Here is a 21231-nt window from a genome sequence, read left to right as displayed (position 1 = left end):
GATAGAGAGAAAGAAAGACAGGGAGAGAAAGAGATCTTTCAGCCACTGGTTCACTCCCCAAATGGCTGCAATAGGTAATGCTAGACCAGAACAGAGGGGGGCGCTTAGAGTTCCATCAGGGTATCCTATCTGGATGGTAGGGGCCCAAGTACTTGGGGTCATCTTCACCTGCTTTCCCAAGTGCATTAGCAGGGAACAGGATTGGAAGTGGAGCATTTAGACTTAAACTTGAGATACTAGCATTTCAGCTGGCAGCTTAACCCTCTGCTGTTGGAATCTGTGCAGTGGGTATGGAGAACATCAAGGAATGAAGAGAACTGTTTCATTGCAGGCACGGCCGCAAGGAATATCTTGCTGCATGGCAGGGCCCGGCAGATGTCTTTGCAACTGCCTGAAGATGGTCCCACCTCCCTTTGCATGGACACCGGACCAGGCCACTGAGAATTCTGTAGTCTGTCGAGGCATTGGCTGCCACTGCGGAGTTGGTTTTTACTATCAGTGTGAGCTTGGAAGCTGATGTTGCTGATAACGTGTTGCAAAGGGGCCTTTTACAATTCATGCTGTCTCTGTCTCTGCTGTCCCCATGGCCCATTATGATCATGAAATCGTAGTGGTTCATTTCTTTTCTCTTTACGCCTGCTCTACGCACCCTTCCCGAGTTCCAAACTTGGCTGGAGCTGAACTCCAGCACTCTGCACTGCTTTGCCAGCCCTCAAAATGCTGATAAAGAATGAAAAAAAAAATAAATTTTAACCCTGTGTTAACAAAAACCACCACCACTTGGAAATGCAGTACTTATTAAGTATATATAAGTATATATAAGATAAGGAAAAGAAGAAAATAGGGTAGTAAGGAAAGGGCTCTTTGGGGTGTGCCCTGGGAGCTAAGAGGTGAAGGAGGTGAGATAGCAAGTCGTGGTGATTTCTGGGGGCAGAGTATTCCAAGCATGGGGAGGGACAGGGCAAAGGCACCTCCTGAGGCAGCAGCCTGCTGTGGAGGACCATTTGGTGGGAGGAGGAAGTGAGATGAGGTTAAGGTAAAGGGGTCTGATATGGTGGCCTTGCAGACCATTGTGAGGACTGAGTGGGGTGGATCCGACCGAGGTCCTTGCACTGATGCAGGTGCTAACATGGCTCCTCCGGGGGAGCAGACACTGGAAGGTTAGAGATGACAGAGGTGAGGGAGGGGAGAAGAAAAGCTGGACAATGGGCACATGAGGCCTTGGCTATGTCTCCGCCCCCTTGTGTGCGTTGGGGCGGGGGTGGTCCCAGGCTTGAGCCAGCCCATGCAGGCTCACACAACCAGTGATGTCCATGCTGGAGCAGGCTTATCTAGAACAGTGCCCTGAGGAGTTAGAAAGGCACCTGGCACACAGAAGGACCCCAGTGTACTCCTGGCAGTGCTAGGGCGTGTGCTTTCTTGGCAGTTGTTTCTCCATCGCACTCACAGACATACACACATGCACACACATCCTAGAGGGACCATGTACGGAAACGTCTTTGCAAAGAGTACTTGGCCAAGAGGGGCGTCTGTTGTCTCACTCTTGGGGACCGCCAGCCAGGATATGCTCCCACGATGGAGCCCTGCCCTGTGCCACCTACTCCTGGGTGACTTCGGGCAATGCTGACCTTCCAGGAGCCTCATCTTCCTCACATCCCTGCTTCCTGGGTGGTTTTGAGGCCAGAGTGAATCATGTCTGTGTGTGTGCTCAACCCAGGCCAGTAAAAGATGGCTCAGACAGTGGCTCCTAAACTCCTCTGCCTGGTCATCAGCACCAGTGAGAACGGGCCCTTCCCTTCAGCTGCTGCCAACCCTCATTCCTGCCTCCTTGGGCAGAACAGCCTGTTTCTTGCCCATGCCTCTTCCAAGGCCCACACCAGTGGTGTTGCTGCTGCCAGCTACCACTGGTGCCTGGCCTGCATCTCACAGCTTGACCCTCTTAGTCCTGGGTGCAGATGGATATCAAGCATGCACCATTTGAAATGTGATTGCACATTATCACATGCACCGTGAGGATCAGAAGGCATGAGAGACCAGGACAAGGGTCCACCTGTTGTCAAGGAGGGCGGATGTGAGCCTGGGTAGAGAGACAGACAGACAGACAAGACAGTCCTAGCAGAGTGGACAGCAGACAGGGCCTCCAGCCTGGACAGGGCCGTGCCTCCTGCATCCTGCAAAGCCAGCTCAGAGCCCTCCTTTTCCAGAAGCCTCCCAGGAGTGACCATCCCACACATCTTTAGCATTGTGGGGTCCCTCATGTGTGTACAGATGAAGTCAGGGAAAGCTCCCACTTTGCAGGATGTTGCCCTTCATGACTGGCTTTGAAAAGCAGCCATTGTAAGATTGTTACAAGTAGGGGCTGCTCCTCTGGGACACAGACCTCCAGATGCTCAGGGGTGGATATGCGGTTCTGTGAATCAGAAAGCAAGGAGCAGTCGCCCCCTGTAGAGTCTGAAGCGCACCACAAACATCCTGATACATGGCTGGGTGAATGGGTGCCACATGAGCCAAGAAACACAGTCAGATGTACCTGGTAGAATCTTAAGGGGGTGAGGCAGGGGGTGGGGCCCACGTGCTAACCTGACGATATGTTACAGGATAAAGGAAGACAGCCAACACGAGGCATCGGGGACGCCCCCTCTGTTGGGAGCGCTGTCCCTCCTGGCCCTGCTGTGTCATGTAATTTTCCTTGGTGTGCTGTGGTGGTGTTACTACAGGGTCTGTTTCTGGCCTGACTCCTCAGAAGGCTAAGACTCCCCCACAGCAGGAGCTGTTGATGGAGTCCGGGAGCTGGAAGCAGTGTGTGCACCCCCTGTGTGTGTAGAAGAAATGGGGGTTCCTGCTGGCACCTACCTGGAATGCATGGCAAGGGTTGTGGAAACCCCATGGGGGCAGACCTGTGCCTTCTCCAGGGCTGCCTTCCACTGAGTATCCCAGCCCGGCAAGCCTCAGTTTGTTCGTTCTTACCTTGGGGACCACAAGAGGGCATCAGCCTTCGGGCTGTGGGAGTCCTAGCTGGCTCCAGGGTGTGGACAGCTTTGCCCACGGGGTTGTGCAGTCCTGAGGGCTGTTGTCATGTGTGCTCTGGGCTCTGAGTGCTGCAGGGACCCTACATCAGGTCCCCTCATGTCTGCACAGCTGCCTGCAGTGAGGAGTCCCCCACTCCTGGGGGCCATTTGTCTTCCTCCTGGGCCTCCCCTCTTCTGCTCTCCAGAAGAATCTCCCACTCTCACGTCAATCTCTTTCCTCTCTTCCCTGTTGGCTGACCCCCTGCCCATGCCCACCGGGAGAGTTTTCTCTTCTGAATGGGCTGTCCTAGCCCTCCTCTGATGGTGTGACCTTGGCTGTGTTTCTTACATTGTGCAAGCCTCTGCGTGTTCCTCTGTAAAACGGGAGTGATAGGCAATGATGTCACGCCTGGGAAGCACCCAGCAGGTCTGGGTTGCGCAATAAGCACAACTGGCTATTGTTGGCCCTTGGTGCCGCACCCCAGGTGAGGATGCTCCCGCCCCGCCCTCCCGGCGCTCTGTCCCTGTCAACAGCCTGCAGGGTGCCAAGCACGAACTGTGCACGTGAGCAGGGCATGGCTTGTCTCTGTTGACTGCCCTCTGAGAGCTGATGGATCTGACATCTGCCCAGCAGGTGTATCAGATTCCCATCTCCCCCAGCTGAGAGGCAAGAAGCACAAAGACAACCTCCCCACTCCCTGGAGAGAGAGAGGGAAAGAGAGGGAGAACAGAGGACCATAATGGGAGATGGGAAACAGGGCACCACATTTATTCATAAGTCTCAGAACAGCCCCTTTAAGGGGCTCCAGAAATCTGCCCCCAACCCATTCCAAGCTCCTGCCAGTCATTCCAGCTGACAGGGCAACAGGAACGTCCGCGTGCCCGCGTGCTTGGCAAGGCCAGGACGTCTGTTTAGGGCATGATGGCGGCGATGCTCTGGAAAAGAGAAGGAACAAATGTGGGGTGCAGAGCAACAGGAGGGGACCTGCACCACCCACCTGTTGCCTGAGAAGCAAAAGGGACACTGACTATTGTGGCCCAGGAGTCTTGGCCTGGGGAATGCTTTCAGGACTGTGACCTCTGGGTTCCGGAAGGATGGGGAGCCAGCCCTGCCATGCACAGGCACTGGGGTGCCTCAGAAGGAATCAGAACGGACAAGCCTCATCTGTTTGGCCTCAGAGGTTCTTCTGCCACCCCCATGGCACCTGGGCTATTCTTCTCCCACACCCAAAGCAAAACGAAGAGCCAGGACTTGGTTTTGACTTGGGGCCCAGACTGAGGGCCAGGATCAACAGGAGCCTTAAAGACACAAGCGTCTCCTCCCCAGCACACTGACACAAGGCACAGGTAGATACAGTGGGCTGACAGGTCTGGGGGTGAGGGGCGGGACAGCCAGAAGGCCTGGGAGTTGGAGGACAGGGATAAGGACACATGCTGAGCACCACAGGAGGATGGCTGCAGCATTGGCCCCCATGGGCAGCAGGGCCCAGCAGGGTGTGCCTCCATGGGCCTGGACAACAACCAGGCACAGAGCAAAGAAGAAGAACAGAGGAGGGATGGTCAGTGTGGGAGCCAAGCCTGCCTGCAGGAAAACTGCCTGGGATCAGACAGGGAGGTGGACCGGTGGAAGGGGGGACATGGCACTCACCCTCCACAGCGCCGGAAAGTTGATGAAGGGCCTGTTGACCGAGGCCTGGAATTCAAGGACAAGGTCAGTGAAGCCTCTGTCCCCTGCCACCCTTAGGGAACTCCAAGCAGCTTCAAACCCCCATGCCCAGACTTACTCCAGATGCTACTGTAGTGGTTACGCCCCCTGCGTGCTGCCCGGTAGAGCCGCCTTGTCCGCCCTGTGAATGGAAGCCCAGAGTCGTCACCACCACTGTCACCCATTGCTCCCCGGTGGCCTCTGGGGCGACTGGCTGTGGCAATCAGGCACAGGCTTAGTCCTCTGCCTGCCTCCGCACTGACTGGGAAGAAACCCTGTAGCTGTGGCACCAGGGTAGTTCTGTGGGCAGTGCCTGGAAGGAAGTCAGCCTCCTGCCAATGGCTTTGCTGAGCTCCCCTTCATGGTAGTGAAGCAAAGACAAGAAGAGAGAGCCTACCTGGAGAGGGAACCCAGGACCCCATAAATGCTGGGGGTGAGAGTGAGGTGACAGTAAGCACCCGGGGTTCACAGTCTAGCCCTATCCCCTACTTATCTGATCCCCTCTATGATTCTCCCCCAGTATGTGCCTCCCCACTGATGCGCCCACCCCACAGGCTGCCTGTCCCAAACCAGCCATCTTCTCCTGGCCTTCACTCAGGGCCCTCCATAACCCAGAGCCCTCTCCACAGAGCCCCTTCCTCACCCCCATCTCCAGCTCCCCCAAATCCTCCCTGGCTCCCTGCCTGGCAGCTTCAAGGCCTGGGCCAGTCCTCATGGTGGTGCCACTCCTGGCCCACCTCAGGTGACTGGGGCAGAAGAGAGTCTGCTTTACACTACCCAGGCCCCCTTCCCTCGGTGCCTGTGGTACTGTGAGGGGTACTGCCTGCCTGGCCTCCCATATACGTTCCTTCCACACAACATGTGAGATGACTCCAGACAGTGTAGAGGACGAGACAGAACCCTGGCCTGCAGCTTGCCAAAACTCGGCACTGCCCACAGGACTTTGGCTTTAGCCAGCATCCTCACTGGCACTACCTCAGGGTTGCTACGAAAATGAAACTAATCAGAGTTCATCTGCAGAGTGGTCTTCCGCTGTCCATAGCTCAGGGTTGGCTCAGCACCCCTTCTGTTCACACTCCATTTCCAGGAGATATTTAAGTACCGCCCCACCCCCTTAGCTAGTAGGACAACTCCCAGGGCCCCTCCCTAATTTGATGTGGGGCTTGGCAGACAAGACAGCCTAATCCACCCAACCGGCCCGCCGCTACCAGCTCCTTTGGACAATGGCTAGAGAGCGGCCTGTTGTCCCTCCATCCCACAGAGGCTGCTCCCGGGGTGTACCCTCTCCCTCCCCATGCCACCCCCTCCCTGGTGCCCGCCCCTGTTCACCTACATTCAGCAGCTGGTTGGCCTCCTTGCTGGCTTGGTTGGCCCCATTATGAACATTCTGCTGCCACCTGTCCACTTCCTTCTCGGCCTGGCCGGCAGCATGCTGGACACCATGGCCAAGTTTCTGCGCCTCCTTTCCGGCCTGGCCAGCAGCATGTTGGACCCCTTGGCCAAGCTTCTCTGCCTCCTTCCCGGCCTGCTGGACCCCATCGTGGACCCCTTGGACCACTTTGTCTGCTTCCTTTCCGGCCTGTTCAACGGCATGGTGAACTCCCTGGCCAAGCTGCCCCGCCTCCTTCCCAGCCTGGTGATGCATACCTTGGCCTATTCTGTCTGCCTCCCTCCCAACCTGCCCTGCTGCATTGTGAACCCCCTGGCCAAACCGCTCTGTCTCCTGCCAGGCTTCATTAACCCCACGGCTAAGGTCCTGGCCAAAATGTTCCAGTCCTCTCCCAGCCGGGTTGGCCCCAGCATGAAAACCTTGAACAAGTTCATCTCTCTCTTTCCCAGCCTGCCCTGCGGCATAATAAGCATCATGGCCAAACTGCTGACCCTCTGTTCTGGCCTGGTTAACTCCATGATAGGTCCCCTGGACTACCCTATCTGTCTCCTTCCCTACCTGACCAAAGGCATGGTGGCCTCCCTGGCCCAGCTTCTCTGCCTCCTTTCCAGCCTGACCGAAAGCATGGTGGGCACCATGGCCAAACCTCCCAGCTTCGTCCCCACCCTGACCAAAGGCATGGTGGGCACCCTGACCAAACCTCCCGGCTTCATCTCCAGCCTGACCAAAGGCATGGTGGGCACCCTGACCTAGCTTCTCTGCCTCCTTCCCAGCCTGACCAAAGGCATGGTGGGCACCCTGACCCAGCTTCTCTGCCTCCTTCCCGGCCTGACCAAAGGCATGGTGAGCACCCTGGCCAAACCTCCCAGCTTCGTCCCCACCCTGACCAAAGGCATGGTGGGCACCCTGACCTAGCTTCTCTGCCTCCTTCCCGGCCTGACCAAAGGCATGGTGGGCACCCTGACCCAGCTTCTCTGCCTCCTTCCCAGGCTGACCAAAGGCATGATGGGCACCCTGACCCAGTTTCTCTGCCTCCTTCCCAGCCTGACCAAAGGCATGGTGAGCCCCCTGCCCTAACTTCTCTGCCTCCTTCCCAGGTTGACCAAAGGCATGATGGGCACCCTGACCCAGTTTCTCTGCCTCCTTCCCGGCCTGACCAAAGGCATGATGGGCACCCTGCCCTAACTTCTCTGCCTCCTTCCCAGGCTGACCAAAGGCATGATGAGCCCCCTGCCCTAACTTCTCTGCCTCCTTCCCAGGCTGACCAAAGGCATGATGGGCACCCTGACCCAGTTTCTCTGCCTCCTTCCCGGCCTGACCAAAGGCATGATGGGCACCCTGCCCTAACTTCTCTGCCTCCTTCCCAGGCTGACCAAAGGCATGATGGGCACCCTGCCCTAACTTCTCTGCCTCCTTCCCAGGCTGACCAAAGGCATGATGGGCCCCCTGGCCAAACCTCCCAGACTCATCCCCAGCCTGCCCCACAACATGATGGGTCCCTTGGCCAAACCTCCCTGCTTCATTTCCCGCCTGGTTGACCCCATGATGGATCAGTTTGTCTGCCTCCTTCCCAACCTGTCCAGCAGCGTTGTTGGCCCCGTGGGCAAACTTCTCTGCTTCCTTCCCTGCTTGTCCGGTGCCACTGTTGATCCCATGGGCTACCTTGTCCAAGCCGCTGTTGAGGCCTTTGTCCACCTCCTTGACGGCCTGGTTCCCCATGCTGCTAAGTCCATTAAAAACCTTCTCCACTTCCCTTCCGGCTTGCGTGATTCCATTATTGATGCCTTCCAGGGCCTTGCCCACCTCTCTCTCTGCATTGCTCAGCCCTCGGTTGATCCCTTCAAGGACCTTCTCAAGGGGGTCATCGCTGGCTGCCCATCCAGGCAAGGCTCCCAGAAGCAGGAGCAGGAAGCAGGAGCCGAGCACACGGGCAAGACGCATTTTGCTGGGGAGGTGGGGAGGATGCAGAGAGCAGCTGGGCAAGGCTGGCAGCTACTTATCCTCTCCCACCTTTGCCCCACCCCTCATGACTCAGGCACTCCTGGGAAGCCAACTTGGTCCTAAGTGAAGGAGGTATTTCCCAGGCAGATTTGGGATTGAGCAAGGAAGAGGTGGAGGTGAGTCACGAGAGGTGAGGAGCCCCAGCACCTCTGCGCCTTGCTCCCTCCACCCCAGCGGACAGGGTCTGTCCCTGCAGCCACACACTCCCCAGACCTCTCCTTTCCAGCCCATTTCAGCCATACTCCATCTCTGGGACAGCCCTGGACACTATCACTCCTCTCAGTGAGCTGCACATCCAGTCTCACCTGCAGCAAGATTCAGGGCGAGGGTGGGACAGTCATCAGACCCTGATCTTGCAGACCCTCCACTCCTCGCTTGCCCAGCTGCCCAGGCAGCCTCCCTGTGCCTTAGCACATCAGACTGACCCCTGCCTCATGACCTTTGCACTCACCCTTCTCCACCTGCAATTCAGAACCCAGGCTTTCATGCTGCTGGCTTAACCCTGATGCCACCTTCTCCCAAACCCCTTATGCCGGCCACCTCCCATCACAGCTTGCTCTCCCACCTACACTCTGCAGTGTCTTCCTTGTTTTTTTGCAGCAGTTACTGTGAGCCACAGTCACCTGCAGCTTTTATTGTCTCATCTACCACATGGTAATGTTCCCGAGGCCAGGGCCTTGGTCTGTGCTGCTCACTACTGTGGCCTCAGCTTGCCAGCACTGCTTGGGGTTCAGTCAACACAGATGTGACACATGGATGGACCAGAAGAAGCCAAAGGGAGAGATCCCATGCTAGAGCCCAAGTCCCCATGGGTGCTGCAGGGGAGCGTTCCTGAGCCCCTCCAGCAGCAAAAGGATCCCTGGAGAAGGGATGCAGACTGTCGAGACACGACCACATTCTCATTGTGGCCACCAGCTCTCCTGCCTCCCAGCCCTTGGGCAAGGGCAGGGGGCTGATTGTCATGAGCTGGGATGGGACGCAGTGTCTCCTGAAAAGCCGGTTGAGGCAGCCACTGGGAGGGGCTGAAGACCTGGGGCATCAGGAAGCTGTTAGCCAGAATATGGGCTAGGGGCCAGGAGCTCATCCTTCCTGTCCTCCTCCCTTCTTCCTCTGGGGCCCCCAATGCCCTAACCTGAAGCCCCCACATACTGCCATAGTGGCCCAGGCTAAAGAGGCAGATAGCCACAAGCCTGGTCCTGAATGGCAGTTGAAAGGGCAGGTGGTAGTTGGCAAGCTTGTGGGTGGCATATCTCCCTAGGGGCTAGTTTGGAACGAGGCTAAGAGCAGAGGAACATGAGCCCATGGGCGGGTATGGTTGGGTGCAGGAATGGAAGATATTTGGGTTTTGATGCCAAGAGTGAGACTGAGAGAGGGAGTGGGGATAGCATCATTGGCGGGAAGGCCAGGCAGGAAGGAATGAGCAGGGAGTGAGCGCCTGGGGGTGGCAGAGTTATGTGTGTGTGGGTGCCCAGGTGTGGTGAGAATCCGCACATGTTTTCAGATTGGCCCAAACCAAGGTGCCAAGGTCCACGTGCTCGCCTTAGAGGACTCCACCCTAGATTCTGGACATTTGATGCCACCCAGAACTGGGCATCCCAGGCCAGAGACCAGGGCTCTGCCGTCAGAAGGTGACTAATCATGCCATCTTAAGCGAGTGTGAGCTCAGTGGCTCTGTTCTCCAATTTTATGCTTCAGAAACAAAACCAAATCCTCAGGCAAGCTCAGGTGTGGTTTTTCTGCCCTTGTCCGGCATCTCAATACTGGAGGTTCCCATGTCAGGAGACACCTGGGAGGAGAGCAGGATGAGGTGTTTGGGAATCCCAACCTGCTTCCAGGTCCACACATGGGGTGGCTCCCTTTGAAGTCACTGCAGCTCATCTTTTTCGCCTCTGCCTCTCCCCTTCTACCCCATTGTCCTTCTTTGGGAAGCCTCATTCGCACACATGAGTCTTTCTGTGCCCATTAGTAACTCTCTAACTCAAGCCTTTGACATCTGCTTCCATGACTAAGATTGGCTCAGATTTGACCAGCCTCTGCTGCTTTGGGGAACAAGGTTGCGTTGGCTTCCTACAAGGAGTTGAGGAAGCTTCACCAGAACATACAGTTGCTGGCCCCACCATGGGCCCCTACCCTAAGTGCCCTAATAACCTTCCCCGCATTAAGGGCTGCAATGGGGCAGCCCAACTCTGCCAAGACCCCATATCAGTTAATGCAGAATGGTCAAGATTTGCTCCCAGCAGGGCTGCTGATTACATCACCAGCATGAAGACCAGCCTTGCTTCTCCTCTTGTATCTGACCCAGATTTGCCGTCTCCTCCTGCACTAGTTTTATCCCTTATATGTTCAAAGAGAAATGCTAACCGCATCCTGCTTTTCAAAGTGGCCCCAAACCAACCCCACTTCCATCTCGGTTATATGTGTGCTGATTTTTTTTCTTCTCAACTACACACATGAAAAGTTTCTTGGCCTTTATTTACTCCTCTGTCTCCATCTCTTTATGTCTGTCTCACTGCCCTTCAAATATCGATTTTTTTAAGGTGAGGGGGCGGGGGACAATTGACCTTAGCAGTTAAGAAGTCCATATCTCAGACAAGACTGTCTGGGCTCATCCTGGCTTCACTCCCAGCTCTAGCCTCTGGTTGCTGGAACACCCTGGGAGGCTCAGGTGATTGGGTCCATAACCACCATGTGAGATGTCTGGATTGAGTTTCTAGCCCCTGACTTTAGCCTTGCCCAGTCCTTCCATTGCAGGCATTTGGGTAGGGACACAATGAAATGGGAGCACTATGTCTGACAGTCTTTCTCTCTAACCCTATGTACAGTAAATGTGTAATGGAGACTATCATATCCAAATGTGAGGATACAATGCAGTATGCATCTCTACTTCCAGATCAGAGATGGACTCCCAATGAAACTGTTATCTTGACAATGGGATGCTGGACTTTCTGCCATTGTCCATGCCCACAAGGATGAACATATGACTGTTCATGAAGAACTATACTATAGTAATAAAATAGGGAAACTCAATGGTGGGGGAGGAGGGAACTGGGGGAGGGGATAGGAAAATCCCAGGGCCTATGGAGCTGTATCACAAAATGATAATGATAATAATAATAAAGAAAAAATAACAATAATGAAGTGGTTTCCACTTTTAGTTCATCCTGTTTGTTGATCTTGCTGTCCTGAGTCCTGCTTGTCTGAACACCCATTGATTTCCATCTCCCTCCTCCCCTCCCAGTCCCTGCAAGCAGGCAGGTTTCACCCTTGACCCTGTACCTACAGCAGGTGCTTGACCAATGGATGCCCACGGGGGCTCAGGAAAGAAATGGTTATGTCATTTTGCATCTCCTCACACCCACCCCTCTCCCTAGGATGATGACTCGTTCCTAGCATGAGCCCCCACCCTCCCTAAGTCCCTAAGTGTTGGTCACAGCTGTGTATCAGAACCAGTCTGAATCATTGATGTGCAGGCAAGCCCCCACGCCTGGGCTATAGGGGAGACAGCCACTGGGCTCTAGGCTAGTCTCCAAGCATTAGGAAAAGCCTGGTGCACAGTGGTGAAGGAAACTGGCAGGAATACTCCCCCTGGGGTGCTCAGAAACCCATAGGGGAAGACACGGAACAAGGGGAGCAGTAACTAAAGACACAAGGACAAGAATAGGGTGTTTTAAAAGTTGGGGATCAGAGGTAATCTGATGGGGTGATATTGGCTACTTATTCATTTGAGTATTTATTGAGCAAGCCCCTTCTAGTGCCAAAAACAAGCTTCCGGTCTGTGGGATTACAGAAGTGGCAAGGATAGAGGAGGTCCCTTCCCGCCCAGAGGCAACTGACAAGAAGACAAATGAATAAGCATGATTTCCAGGGAGAAATGTGCTAAGTCAGAGATTCCTGGGAGACAGAGAGGAACTGTGGAGTATCGGGGCCAGGGGTGCCAACTGATGGACAAAGGGAGGGAATTTTGATGGCAAGCCTTCTCTGGGAAAGGCGGCAGTGTAGGGAACCCAGGGGGCTCTGCAGGGCCAGTGTGTCGGGGAGGGGAGGTGTGAAGAAGTGGATTGCATCCAGGCACCAGCAAGTGGCCTGGAAACCTTGTGGCACCACGTGCGGAGGGCACCCGTCTCCATGGGGGTGGCATGGGGAGGCCCCTGTGCCTCTGGTCCACACACGTGCACACCGCCTCTCTGTGACGTCACAATCGTGTGGCGTCATGGCCAGAAGCTCAGGACCCACTAGCCCCGGCGCCCTCACACCTCAGTAACATCACGGCAGATTCCGGAACAGCTAGGCCATGACACCTTAGAAGGCCATGTCGAAGCGTGACATCGTTCTCACCAATGTTACGGTTGTCCAGCTGCTGCGACAGCCATGCCCAGGTGAGGGAGGCTGCCGAGCGGATCCAGGGGAGGGGAAGAGGGGACGGTCGCAACACACTTCCTGCCGCATCTGACCTGCGGGGTGGAGGGATCTCCTTTCCCTACGCACTGCTGGCTGCATCCACCCAGCAGGAGGCGCAGGAGCCGCTTGGCTGCCACCCTCCACCCCCATCCACCTTACCTACCCCGCCCCACTCCCCGGGTTTGCGCACCCAGTGGTTTCTCTGACGCTGGTGGGTAGGACGATGGGAACACACCATCCCGGGGCTGGGTCTGCTCTGTGCTGCTGCAACGCGATGGGAAGGGCAGACACGGGGACTGAGACCGGAGCTGGAGCGCAGAGGGGAGGGCGGGGCGCTGGCCAGGAGAAGTTAAGCGGGACTTGCAGGTACTGGGGGCCACTGGAGTGCTGGCTCAGCTCTGCCCGGATTGGGTACAGCCGGGAGCTGGCAAACTGCCAAAGCCGTGCTGTGGGCCCTACAGTGCCAATAACTTGGGAGACATATGCTCCAGGTGTAGCCAGGGTGTTCGCCAGAGATCAAAAGAGGGTGAACCACTTTGCTGAGTCTCAGCCAAGCTGCTGACCTGCCGACTCTTCCTCTCGGCCACTGGGCAACCTGCTTCCCAGTTCCCTCGCCCCCCTCCACTCCACTCCATTTTCCCCCATTCCTGGAATTGCAGAAGTACAGCCTTCCTCCATTCCCAACCCAGCTATATAAATGTCCTGCCTCCATGAGAGCGAGACACAACCTCCGGGGATGCAAACATCCTCAAGGGCACAATAAGGACAGGGTCACTACCGCCAATAAACCCAAACACTTATGTGAGCTCACTCTGCTCCAGCAAACATCACTGGCCTGGCCTCAGGCCACACCGTCTGATGAGGAAAAGATGAGAAAAGACAAAGGCCCGCAGTGTCTAGTCTCATTAGCTCCAGGATCTCTATGAATCTGTGCTGAGAGCAACTCCCAGTCACCCTTCGGCCCCTCAATGCTTAGTACCCAATTGCTCACCTCCTTCACTAAATCCACCTGCTATCTGTGGCTCTAGGACATGCTGAACCAACAATCCCCATCCCCAGCAGCAGGTGACTGAGCCAGGGCTAGCAGCCAGCTCGAACCCTCAGGCTCCCCTGGCTCTGCCTCCACCTGCAGAAGGTATTAGGAAGCATCCTCCCTGCACAGGTGTTAAAAAGGGTGTGTGGGTGCATCAGCATGTGCCTGCAGAGGCAGGAGCCCCCCGGCTCTCCTTTGGTTCTAACGGTGTCCTTCACCCACTTTCCTACACTTCTGTACAGATCCACCAAGTCACATGTGTCTCAGCAGACACTGGCCTGGCTGAGCTGTATCGTCAGAACAGTTTGGGGACCACTGGCTTGGATGGGGGCAGTTCACTGACCTCTTTCCCCCTTACAGTAAGCAGACCCCCTCCTCCGCCTGAGCCCAGGATCGAAGCTGAGCCGAAGCCTGAAGCAGTGCCGGAGCCAGTTAAGGAAGCTCCGAAGCCACCGCCCCTTCCTCCCACCTCTCCTCCCCAGAAGAAGATTAGCATTCGGGAGTTAACGGTCGGCATCAATGGGTGAGTCTGCACTGGACCACGGACTGTTTCCAAAGCATCCCCACATTTCTCACCATCAGAGCTCGCTCTGCCCTCCCAGGACAAACAGCAAGGCAGGCATGGCAAGCAGAGAGCTCACAGCAGTGAGGACAGGAAAAATGATCACAGAAACCAGAGGGCTTGGTGATGTGTGTCACATGCTGGACTGAAGACAGCAAGGCTGGACATGGAGGACAGCATTAGCTGGGTTGGCAGGAGAGGCCTTGGGGAAGCAACAGGACATATGAGGCCTGAGTGACAAAAGCCATCCAGCTGTGCACCTTGCTGGGAAAAGCCTCTGAGGCAGAGACAAGTGAGAGTTCTGGGCTGGAGGAGGCAAGTTCAGTGAGTTCAAGACCAGCATGAAAGTCCATATGGCTGGTGCAGAGCCAGGAAGGGAAGGCAAGGTGGAGAGGTAGATGCCAGACAGGGTCTGGGCCACTATGACAAAAGAGTCTGGGTCTCAGGAGACAACCTGGTAAGCTTTCAAATTCCCTTCCAGCTATAGGGTTGAGATGCAGGAGTAAGGGATGGCAGAAGGAAAAGGTCACTAAGCATCTGGACAGCCACCTGCACAGGAGATGATGGCCCTCCCACAGAAGTGGTGGCCTCCCTTCTGACTGAGGATGCCACCCAGCCCTCCTCCTTACCTGAGCCCATTTCCTATTGTTGTAACTCAACACCACAGATGGGGCTCTGGAGGATGGCTAGTCTGAGGTTAAGGGGCCATACCTGGTGAGGCCCTCTTGCCACTGGGGACTTTGCAGTTGGTTAGTTCAGGCTGCTGCTCCTCTCACAAAGCCTCCAATGTATCAAAGAGGGCCTGCATTCCTGACTTTATCTAATCCTTATTACTTCCCCCAATCCTACCCCTATCCCACCCTTCAACCCCCCACCTCCACACTGCAGTTATGCTCCCACCCTCTTAATACTTCACCAAGGGAATTCAATTTGCAGGAGCAATTTGCTGGGGTCATTGGAATCATGACCTCACCACTGCCTCTTCCTCTCCCATCCCTCTCTTTACCTGTCCCTGGTCAGATTCGGACGTATTGGTCGTCTGGTGCTGCGCGCATGCCTGGAAAAGGGTGTTAGAGTGGTGGCCATAAATGATCCATTCATCGACCCGGAATACATGGTGAGCCTTGGGCAGGGACAGGGGACAAGCCAGGGCTGGGGGCGGGGCTCAGGAAGCCCGAGGGAGGTGGGGTTCTCTCTCCAGAGCTGTTGCTCTGCCATTCTGAGGCCAGCCGCCACTCCATCTCCTGCAGGTGTACATGTTTAAGTATGACTCCACACACGGCCGGTACAAGGGAAGCGTGCAATACAAGAATGGACGCCTGGTGGTAGACAACAATGAGATCACCGTGTACCAGTGGTAAGACCAGCCTCTGATGTAGCTGGACCTCCATCCTCTCCTTGGGGCTCATATCCATAAACTGTGCCTGCAGCCGGAGGCTAGTTTACTGAAGGCCTTGTTCAGAGGTCTCGGCCCCCTGAATGGCTCCTAGAAAAAACTCTGTTGCCCTCTAGAATACTTCAAAAAAAAAAAAAAAAAGGAGGAAGGGAGAGAAGGGAGAGGAGGGAAGGTGGGTGGGAGGGGAGGGAGGGGAGGGAGGAGAGGAAAGAAGGGAGGGAAGGAGGGGAGGGAAGGGAAGAGAGGAAGGAAAGGAGGACGGAAGGAAGGGGAGGGGAGGAGAGAAGAGAGGAAGAGAGGAGAGGAGAGGAGAGGAGGGGAGAGGAGAGGAGAGGAGGAGAGGGGAGAGGAGAGGGAGAGGGAGAGGAGAGGAGAGGAGAGGAGAGGAGAGGAGAGGAGAGGAGAGGAGAGGAGAGGAGAGGAGAGGAGAAAGGAGAGGAGAAGGGAGGGGAGGGGAGGGGAGGGGGGAGGGGAGGGAAGGGGAGAGGAGAGGAGAGGAGAGGAGAGGAGAGGAGAGGAGAGGAGAGGAGGAGAGGCGAGGCGAGGCGAGGCGAGGCGAGGCGAGTCTAAATGACAACTTTGAACTGACACTCCTAGGGGATAGTTACCACCACACCAGCCCCTCGGGAGCACTTTTTATTGAGCACACTTGCACGCTTCTTCCTAGGCAGATCAACTTAGCGAGTCCACAGCTTGACTCTTGACAGCTGCACAAGGGTCCCTTGCACTGTGTACCTCACAGAGTCTCCTCTGTGACTGTCCCCTCCAGGGACCCGGAACCATGTCAACTCTTGGCGCCCATTCCATGCCATTGCTGACAGCACCTCCAAGAGCAGTCATGCTACACATTTATGTTTCAGATATGAAAATGTCAAAGATACCAAAAGCAGTTCTAATTTATAAATGGGAATCATTAAGCTCGCCTTACCTTTCTGATACAAGATGCTGGCCACTGCTGGTCCCCTGGCAGTGCACTCACACAGGCACCCTCTAGAACCCTTTGCACTGCTCCAAATGGCCCCTCCTTGTACTTGCCAGGGAGGGAGGGCTCTGGTGAAGTGAGTGGGATGAGGGCAGGGAGCAGGTGAAAAGATCTGGGGTCTGAAATCAGTGAAGAGGGGTGCAGCTGCTGCCTTGCATTGAAATCACATGCCAGAACCAAGTCCAGCAGCCTGGTAGCTGCTCAGCTGCCCCATGTCCTTCCTCATCTCAGCCTGGGCACTGTTGCTCCTGCCACATGCGGCTGTCCCCTTCCCAGCCCAGTCCACACGCACGTGCGCTGCCTTCTCTAGACCATGCCAAGTGCTGCACCCCCATCATTCTCAATATGAGTCACATTGTTCTTGTGTCCTTTACCCCTTCCTAGTTGGACGACCCTGGGCAGAGGACCAAATTTGGCAGAGCCTCACCACCTGTCTGGTGGGAGGACGATCACGCCCTGCACAGCAGCAGCTGGGCCCATGAGTGGGAGTTCTCAGGCTGTGGAACTCTCCCTGTGGGCAGTTCTACCAGGCTGTGGCCCCCTTGCAGTGAACTCGCCCTGTTGCTTTGGTACTGGCAGCTACCAGCCTGTCCCCTGGTAGAACCTCGGTACTTCCTTGAAGGATGAATGAATGAAAGGAGCTCTGAAAACAGCCCTGTGGTGGGAGGGAACTCAGCATTTGCTACAGGGGGATTTGTTGATGTGTCCCCAGCCCAGAAGGCAGGGGGTGGAGACACTGGTGAGAGCTGCCTGGGCCGGCTGATGAGCAGTGTAGACAGATGAGGCAGAACACAGGGAGAGGGAATGCTGCCTGCAGCAGTCCAGGGAGAGGAGGAGACGCCAGTTCAGCACTGCATCCCCATGCCCCTGCCCCTTCCTCCTCACCTCACCCTGACAACACTGCCTCTCAGGGGTACTGATGAGCTTCAAGCAGATCCAACAAACAGTGGGAACATGGCATACAGCAGCAAGAAGCAGGCACAAAATGGCCCGGTTTTTAGAACCCACAATGACAGGAGCCCTGTGGGGAAGCAGGCTCAGTGGAAAAGGAGAAAAACCAGCAGCAGACAAGGAGACAGAGGCCAGTGGCCCTACTGCCTGTGACAGGCTCTGTGAAGGAGGAAGACCAGCACAGGGATCACCATGGGCTCCTTTGCTAGATGGTTCCTATCGTACAGGTACAAACCTGGGTAACAACATCAAATGCAGGTACAGACTTAGAAAACAGCCTGCAAAAAGCCTCTCTACTTTGTCAGCTGCCAGCCCCGGCCTGCCTGTCGGCCCTGACGCTGTCTCGGGCCTCTCCAGAGAGCTGCTCTTGGAACCAAGCTATGTCATCTTGTGTTTTCTGACCCTGGGCAGCAGGCTGCTGTTGCAGGAACTGAGTGGTGGTGACAAGTGGGGCTGCCAGGGCTGGAGACCAGAAAGCAGTTAGGCAGGTCACCACCACAGCAGGGTCCATGTCTGGCTAGGCAGCTTATGTAGCAAGGGTCTACCCTTGGGGCTGTTGTTGGCAGGGACGCGGCCTGTCACTGAGCATAGCAGGGCCGGGCGAGTGGAGTTAAGTAGGGGAAGGTGGGCCACACAGGGGCAGCAAGGCCAGCAGAGGTACTACCACCTGCTTCATTGGGGAAGGTGTGTGTTTGTGGGGGGAGAAGCGGGTGGTGCAGGCCAGGCAAGAAGGCAGCTGATCAGCCTTCCCACAATGAAGGCTGGGCTTGGAAGGCAAGGCCTGTGCTGGGAGACTGACAGCCATGTCACCCCCCACAGCAAGGAGCCCAAGGAGATCCCCTGGAAGTCTGTTGGGAGCCCCTACGTAGTGGAGTCCACAGGCGTGTACCTCTCCCTAGAAGCTGCTTCGGTAAGTGGGTGGTGCGTGCCCAGGGCCAGTGGGGCTGACCATCCCCCCGAGTCCCTGACACCTGAGCTCGCTCCCTAGGCACACATCAATGCAGGTGCTCAGCGAGTGGTCATCTCAGCACCGTCACCTGATGCACCCATGTTTGTCATGGGTGTCAACGAAAATAACTACAACCCTGGCTCCATGAACATCGTCAGGTAATGGGCAGCTGCATCCTGGAAGTCATGCATGCCCACCTGTGGAACATGGGCATGAAGGGCTCTCTCCCCAGTGGTACACACCTCCGGGGTAGGCTGGGGGCTCCCCCTCCCCATTGGCATGCACCCCTGGTGCCATCTTCACACCAGTCTTCCTCCACGGGTTCCTCCCAGCCCCGTCCTGTCCTTCCCCACAGTGCAGTGTGAGTGTACACCACGAGGGTTGGCAGGAGGTGGGGAGGGACAACTCCGTGATTCACATCACAGGGGGGTCTGCATGCCCTGGTCATTTCAGCAATGCATCCTGCACTACCAACTGCCTGGCCCCCCTCGCCAAGGTCATCCATGAGCGATTTGGCATTGTGGAAGGGCTCATGGTGAGTTTCCATTGAGGGTCTGAGGCAGGAGGGATGGCAGGGGAACACAGCCTCTCCCTTCCTGGCCCTTGCTCAGGCTACAGCTTTTACAGTAAGGCTGCTTAGCAGAGGGAGGAGGCAGACCACAGGTGGACAACTGTCCTCCCTGCACGTGGCCCTGCTGGGGTCTATGGTGGTGACCCCAACAGTTTCCACACCTATGCTACACTTCTCAGTGCTGGCAGAAGGAGGTAGGGGAGCTTAAGAACAGGAGGTCCTCACTGTGGCCCTCTTCTTCTCCAAGACCACAATCCATTCCTACACGGCCACCCAGAAGACAGTGGATGGGCCGTCCAAGAAGGCCTGGCGAGATGGACGCGGTGCCCACCAGAACATCATCCCAGCCTCCACGGGGGCTGCCAGTGCTGTGGGCAAAGTGATCCCAGAGCTCAAAGGGTAGGACAACAGGGGACAGGAGGCTGGAAGCTGGACTGGGCCTCAAGCCTTAGTGGGAAGCAGAGGCTGGCTGCATCCCAAGGCAAGGGGAAGAGCCAATGCCCTAGGTTCTGACTTGTGCCTCTGATGTGGAATTCTGCAGGAAACTCACAGGAATGGCATTCCGAGTGCCAACTCCAAACGTGTCTGTTGTGGACCTGACATGCCGCCTGGCCCAGCCTACCTCTTACTCAGCCATCAAGGATGCTGTGAAAGCAGCAGCCAAGGGGTCCATGGCTGGCATCCTTGCCTACACTGAAGATGAGGTAGAGGCTAAGAACAAGCAGCCCAGTAGAGAGGAGGGGGGTGGTGTGGCTACCACCTGCCAGGCAGGTCCCAAGAGAACAGCAGGGGTGTCATGGCTGTGTGTGTAGGTCTTTGTGCTAGCAGTTCCTGAAATCTGAAAGCTTCCCCCACCTCTGGGGAGCTACAAGTCTACCCCACTTCCTGCAAGGGTCTACTCCAGTCCCACCCCACCAGTGTGCCCTTCAGAAAGACTTCTTGAGATATTTCATAGTCATTGCTGGCTGGCACGTGCACTACAGGAAAGCAGGAACTTGCAGGGTGTTCTTGTATTTCTGGACCTGCGGCCACCTGCCCAGGGCCAGCTCAGTGCAGTAATGGGCAGATGGCAGCAGCACCCACTTTCTTCAACATCTGCTTGGAGCCAGGCCAGGGCCAGGTGCCTTCCCCAGAAAGCGTGCACGTCACCATCAGATGCGTCGCCGCTGTTGATATCTCTTGTCCCTGTGGGTCTACTGTCACTGCCACGAGGTGCTCCTGTCTTAATGGGATCACTGTTTCTGCAGGACAAGTGTTGAGCCCCAGCAGCAAGCTGCTAACGATGTCCCCACTGCCTGGCTGCCTAAGGCCAATTTCCTGCTAATACAGGGATCCAAAGGGACTGGATGCCTGGCATTCAAGCAGGAGACCTGCTCTAGGGAGTAAACTGGCAGATGGGTGTGTCGTCTGCGTCTCAAAGGAGGGAATCCTCCTAAAAATCTACCTACTGCACAGCCGAACACCCTCCTGGGATCTTCAGCCAGGGTAGCACAAAAACCCTCAGGGCCCCTCCACCTCAGACGCGGTACTGAGGGACGACCTGAGCTATAACCACACACAGGCTCAGGGCCAACCTTCAGAGAGGGATTTCCAAGCCTGCCCGCCGCAGACACCAATTGGCAGCCCCTGGTGAGGCCTCGGGTGGCCTGCAGTGTGTGTCCCCGCTCAGGGAGAGCCTTCCTCGGCCTTGGTCACACCCTGTACCCCCGAGGACTCTATCAAATACGAGATGTTAGGATGGACAACGTGCCGGCACTCCGCTCCGCCTACTGACCCATCTGACTCCCTGCCCTGGCTCCCAGGTTGTGTCCACCGATTTCGTGGGAGACCACCACTCGTCCATCTTCGATGCCAAGGCAGGCATTTCGCTCAACGATAACTTCGTGAAACTCGTTTCCTGGTACGGGCTGGAGATCTGTGCGGGGATCCTGGAGGGGGCGATGGCCGCGCGGGAGCCCCATGCCTAACCACCTTCCTCCCCACAGGTACGACAACGAGTTCGGCTACAGTCACCGGGTGGTAGACCTCCTCCGCTACATGTACAGCCGAGACAACTGAAGCGGGCAGGCTCCCCTTCGCTTCCCTGTACTCCTCCTGGACTCGAACCCTCACCTCGCTCTCACCCCGGGCTCCCCGGGGAAGTAGGGCTCCCAGCGAGAGGGCCTGGTCCCGCTAGGTCCGCGATGAAATAAAAAGCAGGTGCTCATTGCTGTCGCCCCATGTGTCTGTGCCGGCCGCAGCGGGGATCCAACCAGAAATTGGGGACCGGAACCACCATGGCTCGA

The 21231-nt window shown here is 56.2% G+C and overlaps 2 protein-coding genes across 2 annotated transcripts; one reads left to right on the top strand and one right to left on the bottom strand.

Annotated features, from left to right (window-relative positions):
• Positions 1 to 3920: 3920 nt before the first annotated feature.
• On the bottom strand, positions 3921 to 8109 carry SBSN (suprabasin). Its single transcript, XM_040976551.1, has 5 exons — positions 7679 to 8109; positions 6043 to 6292; positions 4793 to 4923; positions 4657 to 4701; positions 3921 to 3944 (listed from the first exon to the last, which is right to left on the bottom strand). Exons 1-5 carry the CDS (start codon positions 8042 to 8044, stop codon positions 3921 to 3923), a joined length of 816 nt encoding a protein of 271 aa, XP_040832485.1. The 5' UTR covers positions 8045 to 8109.
• Positions 8110 to 12353: 4244 nt separating this feature from the next.
• Positions 12354 to 21149, top strand: GAPDHS (glyceraldehyde-3-phosphate dehydrogenase, spermatogenic). Its single transcript, XM_040976658.1, has 11 exons — positions 12354 to 12480; positions 13896 to 14058; positions 15118 to 15214; positions 15348 to 15454; positions 18246 to 18336; positions 18415 to 18533; positions 18829 to 18910; positions 19194 to 19345; positions 19488 to 19650; positions 20749 to 20846; positions 20932 to 21149. The coding sequence occupies exons 1-11, from the start codon at positions 12414 to 12416 to the stop codon at positions 21002 to 21004; spliced, it is 1212 nt and encodes a 403-aa protein (XP_040832592.1). The 5' UTR covers positions 12354 to 12413; the 3' UTR covers positions 21005 to 21149.
• The last annotated feature ends 82 nt before the right edge of the window (positions 21150 to 21231 follow it).

Source organism: Ochotona curzoniae, unplaced genomic scaffold (genome assembly GCF_017591425.1).
Source record: "Ochotona curzoniae isolate NIBS_2020 unplaced genomic scaffold, NIBS_Ocur_1.0 contig_2699, whole genome shotgun sequence".
Lineage (NCBI taxonomy): Eukaryota > Metazoa > Chordata > Mammalia > Lagomorpha > Ochotonidae > Ochotona > Ochotona curzoniae.
The sequence above is the reverse complement of the archived record's forward strand: the minus strand, read 5'-3'. Positions and strand labels throughout refer to the sequence as shown.